This window comes from Calonectris borealis, chromosome 1 (genome assembly GCF_964195595.1).
Source record: "Calonectris borealis chromosome 1, bCalBor7.hap1.2, whole genome shotgun sequence".
In the NCBI taxonomy this organism is placed as follows: Eukaryota; Metazoa; Chordata; class Aves; order Procellariiformes; family Procellariidae; genus Calonectris; species Calonectris borealis.
In genome coordinates, this window is record NC_134312.1 from 75217707 (window position 1) to 75227265 (window position 9559).

At 48.1% G+C, this 9559-nt stretch overlaps 1 protein-coding gene across 1 annotated transcript; it reads left to right on the forward strand.

Moving 5' to 3' along the window:
- Nucleotides 1-1129: 1129 nt before the first annotated feature.
- Nucleotides 1130-8189, forward strand: KCNJ8 (potassium inwardly rectifying channel subfamily J member 8). Its single transcript, XM_075160758.1, has 3 exons — nucleotides 1130-1460; nucleotides 1810-2256; nucleotides 5992-8189. The coding sequence occupies exons 2-3, from the start codon at nucleotides 1892-1894 to the stop codon at nucleotides 6890-6892; spliced, it is 1266 nt and encodes a 421-aa protein (XP_075016859.1). The 5' UTR covers nucleotides 1130-1460; nucleotides 1810-1891; the 3' UTR covers nucleotides 6893-8189.
- Nucleotides 8190-9559: the final 1370 nt, after the last annotated feature.

Consider the following 9559-nt stretch of genomic DNA (forward strand, 5'->3'; position numbering starts at 1 on the left):
CATTCACTTGAGTGATACACAGAAAACTTTAGAAACCTCCCTACTGTACACACACGGTTTCCTTGGGCATGGAGGAGTTAATCCGACACAATGAAACCTCTGCACTTTACTTCATTAAAATGTAAATTTAGATCTTTTCATAAAGTTGATGTACTGTTTATTCTTCCTACTACAAACCCTAAGACTTCGGAAAAAAAAGCTGCAATTTCCAAGAATGCAAGTTTCCATTAAACACAAGAGCCAAAACTGTAAACCCCGACCTGTGGGAAACAGAATGAACTTCTGCGATTTCACTGTTTGTTTTTTGCCATTATGCGTAATTTCTTCTATACCCTCCCATATACAAATTCCCATCTGCCAATGCCCGTTACACCAACTGAACGTTATAACGGGCCTGACTTTGTGCCCAGCAAGAGATGTGAACCAGGACACATAAAAAGGAATGTCTTTTTTTTTTTTTTCTTGCAGAAACAGGTAATTAAGTTTGTCAAAAGCAGCAAAGGCCCTGAGATTCTGGCTTTGGTCCTCCAAACACTTACGCACATGCTTTGCTTTCTGCCTGCAAGCTGTCTCAGCGAGATTCGAGGTAAGATAAAGTTAAAAAGGCACAACTCTCGGCTTACCAGAGGAAGCAAGCAAGCGTGCCGCTGCCCTGCTGCAGCCCTTTGCCTACCCAGAGCCAACTCCCTACCGAAAAGGCACAAGCAGCCAGTGCAAGCACCTTGCTCCTCTGATAAATTTGCTGGACCCAGCCTAAAATGTCCCATCATCCGACCCGCCGCAAGGACGCGCGTCCGTGTCTGCCTGCGCCCCGCACCGCCCCGCGCCGGGCTGCCCTGCCCGCCGCTCCCCGCCACCGAGCCCAACCCCAGCCCGCCCCGGCCCGCGGCTGCGGGGCCGAACCGGCCGGGCCCCCGCGGCCCCCCGCTCCGCTCCGCTCCGCCCGCCCCGCTCCGCCCCGCCTGGCCCGGCCCGGCCGCCTCCCGCCCCGCCGCGCTGCGGTAAGTGGCGGCGGGGCGGGGGGCGGTTGAGCCCCGTGCCGGGGCGGGGGGGGGTCCCTGCGAAGCGGCGGGGGGTCAGGCAGCCCCTGCCCGCCCCCGGTGGGACGGGCCAGCCGGCGGGGAGCTGCGGGGAGCCGGGCTTTCCGTCGGTTTGTTCTGTCACCCGTTTGGGGACAAAGTTTGGGAATAAAGGGAGGGTTTCCCCGCCTAATCCCGGTAAGGAAGAAGAGCTGCGAAGGGGAAATGCGACCGCCTGCTCCGTGGAATCCCGTGTCCTGCCTCCCGCGCTTCCAGCTCAGCTCCTTCTCGTGATGCTTTCGGGGGACTGGGCAGGGGCTTTCGGCCGGGCTCCTGGCTGCACCGCGCAGCTACAGCCATAAGACATGAGTCTCCACGGCCTCTCTGCAGACTAACCTTGGTTCAAACCAGAGAAGTCTAATTCTTCAGGTCCTGAAGGATGTGAGTAACTTAGTGCTCCAGGTTGCGGAACCCACCTGGGCACGGCTACCTCCTGGAGAAACAGCCTGAGAACCGACCTGTTGTACGTCATGTTACTTTACACCAAATTTGCAAGACTCTTCTGCAGCTTCCCTTCCTGCAAGGAGCGTCAAAATAGCATCTTTCGTTTCTGTTGCGAGCTTATACCACTTGCTCATATAAAAATGATGGTCTGAAAAAGGGAGGGCACTGTAGAATAAGTAGTCACACAGTGACATTTAATGTAATGGTTGTTGGTGTGTGGTACCTAATCAGGGCTTCTTGCTGTAGCGCGTGGTGGCAAATCTGACCAGGTTCTCTCTTTTTGCAGGGTAAAGTGAGCCCTGTGGAGATGCACTAGAGGGACCACCCCCCATTTCGCATCTCGCTGAGTGGACTATGGTGGCAGGAAGATGTTGGCTCGGAAGAGTATCATCCCTGAAGAGTATGTGTTGGCACGGATCGCTGCCGAGAACCTGCGCAAGCCGCGCATCCGAGACCGGCCACGCAAAGCCCGCTTCATTGCCAAGAACGGGGCATGCAACCTGGCACACAAGAACATCCGTGAGCAGGGGCGATTCCTGCAAGACATTTTCACCACCTTGGTGGACCTGAAGTGGCGTCACACGCTGGTCATCTTTACTATGTCCTTCCTGTGCAGCTGGCTGCTCTTTGCCATGATGTGGTGGCTGGTGGCTTTTGCCCATGGCGACATGGACCCAAGCACTGAAAGCACTACAAACAGCACGAAGTGGACACCATGCGTGACGTGTGTCAGGTAAAGTACGGTCGGTGGGATGAAGAAAGGGGGGGAACGGAGCTGCCTGCTGTCCTGCCGATGCCTAAAATGCAGCTTTTGGTTTACATGAACCTTCGTGTTTGGTTGAGACAGTTGAAAAGTGCAGTGTTTTCCTCTAGATTACGTAAATTCAGCGAGCCTTCCAGGCTTGGAAAATACTGTACTGTAGATTTCTTTGATTCCTTACAGGATCTGAAAGAGAGGGAGACCTGCTGCTTTTCATGTGTCTCCACACTCTGTGGGTAACATACCTTGCCTGTCGAGATAAGAGCCTGCTGCAAGAGTGGGTATGTGTTATATGTATTGTAACGTTGTCTACAGCAGCGGGAGCATCCCCAGCGTGGTGCGAGCCGCTCGCCGCACCGGCAAAAGGTGGCCACCCCAAGAGCGGTGCCTGAGAGGCAGGGCACCGGCCATGGGTGTCAGGCAGAGCTAGCAAGAAAAGTGCCGCTTAGGGCAAAACTAGATGTCTTTCAAGATGACTCTCACGAGACAGCTAAATACGGGGTGCTCCAAAATACCTTGATGGAGCCATAGGCCAGCAGTTTGACAGAGGAACAGTTTCCATGGCGTGCATGATGTGTCAGACAGTGAAAGCTTAAGGGACTACTAGGTTAAATGTCACCCATTAAAGCATTTCACTGTCCATCCCCAAAGCCAGGACGATTTTCAAGGCACTGATAAACTTACACGTACACACACGGAATAGAAGAGTGTTTGTTAATTGGAGGTGGGGGTAAGCAGTAAGATCGCTTTGTCATCTCATCAGTAAAATCTCTTTTTATAGCACTAGGTTTTTAAGCAGACAAATCCTGATTCGGTACGACCAGACTGCCCCAGATCAGTTGCCGTTACACATTGCAGTGCTGTGAGGGACTGGGGGGGGCTGCAGGGTCCCCCGAGACATCAGAGTATCCGCTTCCCTTTTCTCCTTTCTCCTGCACGTAGGTTTGAGGCACCTCACCAAGTTTGAAGGGACATTGTATCTGGTTCATGGAGGAGCGGAGATTTCATTCTCCCTTTGTTTTGATGCTTTTTTGCTAAATGGGGATTTTCCAAGCTAAAGGAAATGGGGATTTTTCCAAGCTAACCTTCATTAGGCTGGGGGGTTGGGGCGGGGGTGGGGTTGCTGTCTTATTTCTCTTCCAATAACTGACCACAAGCAGTCGCCTCTTAAATGAGACGTCATGACCCAGCTTGCGCCTGCTGGGGTGTCACCCCCGGCGTTTCTGGGATTTGTGGGATTGTCCAACCCGAATTAGCGACACCCCGCCGGCTCCTCAGGGTCAGGCGGGGGGACATCCCTCCGCTTGGTTGGCAGCCCCCTCGGCTTGGCCCACCCCATGGGGCTCCCCACGGGGCTCCTGGGCCACCCCGCAGAGCCTGAGCCGGCTGCCGTGGGCTTCGTGCCGCTGGGGCGAGGCAGACCCACGGCCGCGGCTCTGCCTCTCGCTCCCTCCCCGTAGCCCCGGCTGCGACAGCCCCACGCGGGCAGCTCCCCCAGGATGGCTGCTAACCTCCGCTGCGAGGACAGCCTGCAGGGGTGTGAAAAAGCAGAGCGAACGAATCGGTGTAACTTTCTGGTTTAGCCCATGACAAAGAACACACGTCGCTCCCTCGTGCGAGTACCTGGGGTGGTTCAGCCAACAGCTGCTCTAGCGCCCACGTCCAAGCCATAGAAAATCTCTTCCCTTCATAGTGAAATACTTCATCTTGTTAAATCTGGCTACCGCTTTGGACAAAGTCGTGAAGTTGCTGGGTGTAAAACATATTTAATATTGCAATGATATGTATGTCAAAATAATGGCAAATATTTTTTAACCTACTTTCCTGAGATTTAGGCCCACAGATATTTCAGGAGGGCTTTCTTGGGAAGGTGCCATTACAGATTTACAGGAAACCTGGTTTTGGAAATTTTAACCAGTGCCTAGAACTTGCACAGCACTTTAATTTTTCAAAGTACTGCAGAAATTTCTAAGTCTCACAGCTCTTTGCCACACAAAGCAAACATTATCCAAAGAGGAAAACTGTTACACAGCTCTAAAGGGAAGGACCTGGGAATAGTGTGATTTGGAGTTTCTGGCTCCCTCTTCACATGGTCAAAACGCTGTACAAACTTGCTGCTTCACTTACTTCCACTGTAAAAAGGTGGATTCTCTTCTCTTTTCTTTCTTCTTTTAAGGCGTACTGTTAAGGGAAATCAGAATATTTATTCCGCTGAGCTTTAAGCTGAATTAAGCTGAATTAAGTTTAAGCCAGAAGCTTCATTCTGCATGTGACTGAATATTCATGAACGTAAGAAATCATTCCATGAATTCTATTAATTAACTCCTTCATCCCTGATTTCTTCAGAATGAAATGCAAAACTAAACCCCTCAATACAAGGGATTCTGCCAAAGATTAAAAAAATAGAAAAGGCAAAAAAAGGACAAAGTTCTTTCAAAGATATCTCTGCAGGGACTGGCTGGTTTTCTGAAAGATGAACTTTCTCATTCTACAGAAAATTACCCCTGATGTTGCCTACCCTATTTTATTGTTTCCTCATGACCCCAGGTTCACTGAAAATATGGTTAGGAAAAAAAAAGAAGAAGTTATTTAAAAGCAGATTAATTGAAAAGCAAACCAAAAGCAATGAATAGTTTAGAACCATCGTCATGGACAGGATATATGTTTTCCTTAGGTAAAGCCATGCTGAGCATGATAATGCTTCAAATGTTGATGGGTTGCACTGTGTTAGAAGGGTGACTATGATATTGGTTCATATGAGACCCAGTGTGCTGCACGTCTACCGGATAAACCCCAGGGTACTGATCTGGGGCATAAGAGATGTTGGTGAAGGATGTATCTGGTTACAAAAGGAAATGAAAGACCCTGGTGTGTACAGGGAATATGGCATTGTGGACTACTATAAATAATGTATTTGGAAAGTTTGTGGACAGCATCCTCTGACGTCCAGCATCATATAGGGACGTATAACTTAACCCACACTTCTACAACCCACTCCTGTGTTGAAATTTTCCAGTTAGTCTTGCCACAGCAGTGAGCTAAACCCAAACCCTGGGTCACAGCGTTGTCCTCCTGCCGGGATGTGTAGAGGGGACCGTGGAGGCCACTGGCCTCTCTCTGCAGCCTGATCCTGCGGGCTCAGTCGCAAGGCAAGCAAGGGTTTGGGAAGTGTCACGAATCTGCGAGTGTCCCTTTTCCCTCCAGGAAATCCTGCTAAAGGGGGTCACGACTCAGGTAGTATGAGTGAAATGCTGCAATTTTCCCCATTTCCTTTCCCTGCACAGGCTGGTGGAAGAATCTCGGCGTGCCAGCCCATTGCTCACTATTGCCAAAACCACCGCTCTCCACCAAGAGCTTCATGGAATGGAGAAGGTGGAAAGCGCAGGTGTTACAGCACTGTCAACTAACGCAGTGGGTAGCATGTGTTCCTGAACAGAGGATCTAGTGGGTTCTCAGGGTCACCTAGTGTTGCAGACGGTCTTTCAGGAGTTCAGGCTCTGAGGTCTTCTCTGTCACCATCAGATACTGCACCGATCATACAAAAACAGAGTCACTGAGCGTGCAATGCTTTTGCTGGTGTTAGCAGAAGGCTTAAATGTACCTTAAGGTACAAATAGGTCCTTAAGTTTGTTTCTAGAAAGTATATGTTAATAGCTTCTCGGTTTGTGTTTGTCCTTAGAGTTAACTTTGTGCAATCTTCTCCTCCAGGTCTTTCACCTCCGCTTTCCTCTTCTCCATTGAAGTTCAGGTGACCATTGGTTTTGGGGGCAGGATGATGACAGAGGAATGTCCCTTGGCCATCACGGTCTTGATCCTGCAGAACATTGTGGGTCTGATCATCAACGCTGTCATGCTGGGCTGCATATTCATGAAGACCGCACAAGCTCACAGGCGGGCTGAGACCTTGATTTTCAGCCGGCAGGCGGTCATTGCAGTTCGAAATGGCAAACTTTGCTTCATGTTTCGAGTGGGAGACCTAAGGAAGAGCATGATCATTAGTGCCTCGGTGAGAATCCAGGTTGTGCGGAAGACTACGACCCCTGAAGGAGAAGTCATACCCATTCACCAAGTAGATATCCCCGTGGACAACCCCATTGAAAGCAACAATATTTTCCTCGTGGCTCCCTTAATCATTTGTCATGTCATAGACAAGCGGAGTCCTCTTTACGATATCTCCGCTGCTGACCTGGTGCTCCAGGACCTGGAGCTCATCGTGATACTTGAAGGAGTCGTAGAAACAACTGGCATCACGACGCAGGCGAGAACCTCCTACATAGCAGAGGAGATCCTGTGGGGTCACCGCTTTGTGCCCATCGTCACCGAAGAGGAAGGCGTGTACGCAGTCGACTACTCCAAGTTTGGCAACACTGTCAAAGTGGCAGCGCCACGTTGCAGTGCTCGAGAGCTCGACGAGAAGCCATCCATTCTCATCCAGACCCTGCAGAAGAGCGAGCTGTCCCACCAAAACTCCCTGCGGAAACGCAACTCCATGAGGAGAAACAACTCCATTCGGAGGAGCAACTCCATGCGGAGAACGAATCCCTCCCTCATTGTGCCCAAAGTGCAGTTTATCACGCCCGAAGGGAGCCAGAGTGCCTCAGAAACGTGATACACAGCTCTGTGCGAGGTCGGTGGGCTTCGGAAGGAGGAGGCATCCGTGGTGTTTTGTTTAAATTTTCTTTTACTTAAGAAAATGAGAACACAATGCAGAAAAGAACTGTGCAAGAACTATTTATTCTATTACTTACTGAAAGCACCACCTCATGGCATTAGGAAACACTTTAGCACTTAGTGTATGAATTAATTAAAAATGGCACGTACACTAAAGAAAACACAGTTCACTCATGTAATATAATGTGTATTTATACTTGTTTTAATGGCATGCTACTTTTTTTAATCTTATTTTTCCTATGCAGGGTCTCTTTCTTATCTTTTTCCGCTGGCTGTAACAAAATGTGTTTTTTTCTGTGTAAGTGGGTTACCCACCTGCAGGCAGAAGTGAGTGCTTTTCCAAAACTGCTGCATACAACAGCTCCCACAGATTTTGTGCAGGATATTTGGATATCAATCTTTTGGGAGTGAATTCCTTGTTCTCTTGAAAGGAGTAGCTGAATTCCTCAATGATTTCACTGGAGAAGAGCCAGGATTTTACCTTCAGTTTTTCAGATCTTTTCTTTCCGTTGGTTTATGGCAAAGGCGTTTTGAGAGCAAATCCAGGTCAGCTGAAGTGACCGGACCACCCCACGGGAAAACTGGTGCCGCTCAGCGCAGCAGCGGCAGAAGAACCAGCGAAACGGCACGGCCTCGTGCAGAGCACTGCTCTTCTTCTCAGGGTGAGATACTCCGCTGGGGGACAGCGTGCATCTGTAATGTAGCTGTGGCCCAAGCTGAGAAACTCAAGTCCTCCCAGCTGCCACCTGAGCATCCGTTTCACTGAAATTATTCAAGTTGAAAAAAGCACACGCCTCTTTAACATCATCTCCATATCAGTGGAAGACCAAATCCTGTTTTGTTTTCTCTTATAGATTCATACACTGAAGGCGACAGGTGTACTTCCTTCACTTACAGTATTTTTTGTAGGATTGAGTCTGTTTGCTTCAGCAGAAGGTTACTTTTTGCCAGTGGGAATTCACGAATGGGAACGAGAGGGAACCATGCCAATAATGTTAAAGATAGTATTTTCAAAACTATCTGAATAATTTTCAGGGGGACTTGGGTGCTGCTGCTGAATTACTATTTTTCAGCAGTCTTTCACCTATGTTTTTATATAACATGGCATTGTGAATTGGTGGTAAGCAGCTTCTCTCTTAAAACCCAAATGGGCATTTGTTATCTAGAGCCTTCCCAAAAATGTCCTCACAAGTTTCTCTACAAGAATAAATAAATGTGTTTGACAACTAATTGTATCACATTTGGTAATGCTAAATTGATCCACGTTTTTTTCCTCTGTGAATAAGAAGTATAATTATGGACAGATTCCAGTTCAAATTTCTTACAGGAGTTGCCTTATCATGTCTGTGGCTTAAGAGAAGTACTATCCCTGTGCTCCGAGCCACTCAACCACTTAAATACTTCTATAATTTTAAACATTTGCTTATTCCTATCAGGTAAAATAGTCAAAAGCAATGCTGGATTCTCATTCTCTTTGGAAGTCAGTTCATCAGCACTTGTATGGATGGTTTGCAGGCTTCGTGCGGTGCTGGGTGGTGGCAGGGAGGGGCATTGATTGTAGGCTCTCTACATTTGGAGCAGGTGCTCTCCAGAAGATAAACACTGACAAAATACTTCATCTGAAGCAGTAGCGGAAAATGAAGTTTCTGCTAAAAGCATTCATTCCCTGGCCTGCCCATTAATGTTCTGGGAGGGTGGATGGTGAACATCTGGAGACATTAATCTGTCCATTGTATGTCCAAACAATGAACATCTGTAGCTTCCAAGAAGAGTCAGAGCGAAGCATATACAATTTGTCTCTGGCCTCCATTTCCAGGGCTGTGAATTTCTTTGAGGCTGTCTGTTTGATAAATGGTTAAGTCAGATGCTGTACAAAAGCAAATTTTCTACAAAATAAAAAAGTGGCAATAATGATTATTTCTTTCCCTTTTTTTCTTTGTATTCTCCATTCGTTCTTCTACATTCTCAGTCTTTCTTGTATCCCAGCCTTTTCTGTGGTCCTTTTGAGTAATAATTTCATATTCTCTCAATAGTCTCTCAGTATTTCAACTGAGATTTTTTTTTACCCACAACCATTTTCTCATTTTCTCCATAAGTACATTCTTCCTTCCAATTTTTATTTCATCTTCATGTCTCTCTCTGCTTTACACCTAATGTACTCTCTTTCCCATAAGTCTATTATAGGGATATTGGTATTTTGAGGTAACACTGAGGCACCTCAGTCATATGCAAGGATGCTGAACAGATACACAAGGCAGACCCTCGTGTCATGAATGTCACATTCATCTGTGCTGCTGTGCTCCTGCTCCTTGCAGAAAATCCCTTAGTGCAAAGCCCCTTTCTTGAGCAAGTTTTGCAGTCCTGGGAGAAGCCAGCAGCAGAAGCAGTCGGGGTAAGCCACCCAGCTGGCTGTGGAGAGAGGCAGGGATGTTTTGGGGCTGGGAGCTGCGTTCCTCGCTGAAGGACAGCTTTCAGACCCAGCTTTGCAGCGTCGTGCCTGCCGAGAGGATGAGCTGGCAGCACCACAGTTCAATATGTTTAATTATTTATTCTTCCTGGCAATTTTATCAGATTAAAAGGGCTTTATTTTAAATTTGAAGTTTTT

Excerpts from the sequence above, each read along its gene's own strand:
- KCNJ8 (XM_075160758.1), top strand. The coding sequence starts at position 1,892 with ATGTTGGCTCGGAAGAGTATCATCCCTGAAGAGTATGTGTTGGCACGG. Across the intron at positions 2,257-5,991 it reads CCATGCGTGACGTGTGTCAG|GTCTTTCACCTCCGCTTTCC; the intron begins GTAAAGTACGGT and ends CTTCTCCTCCAG.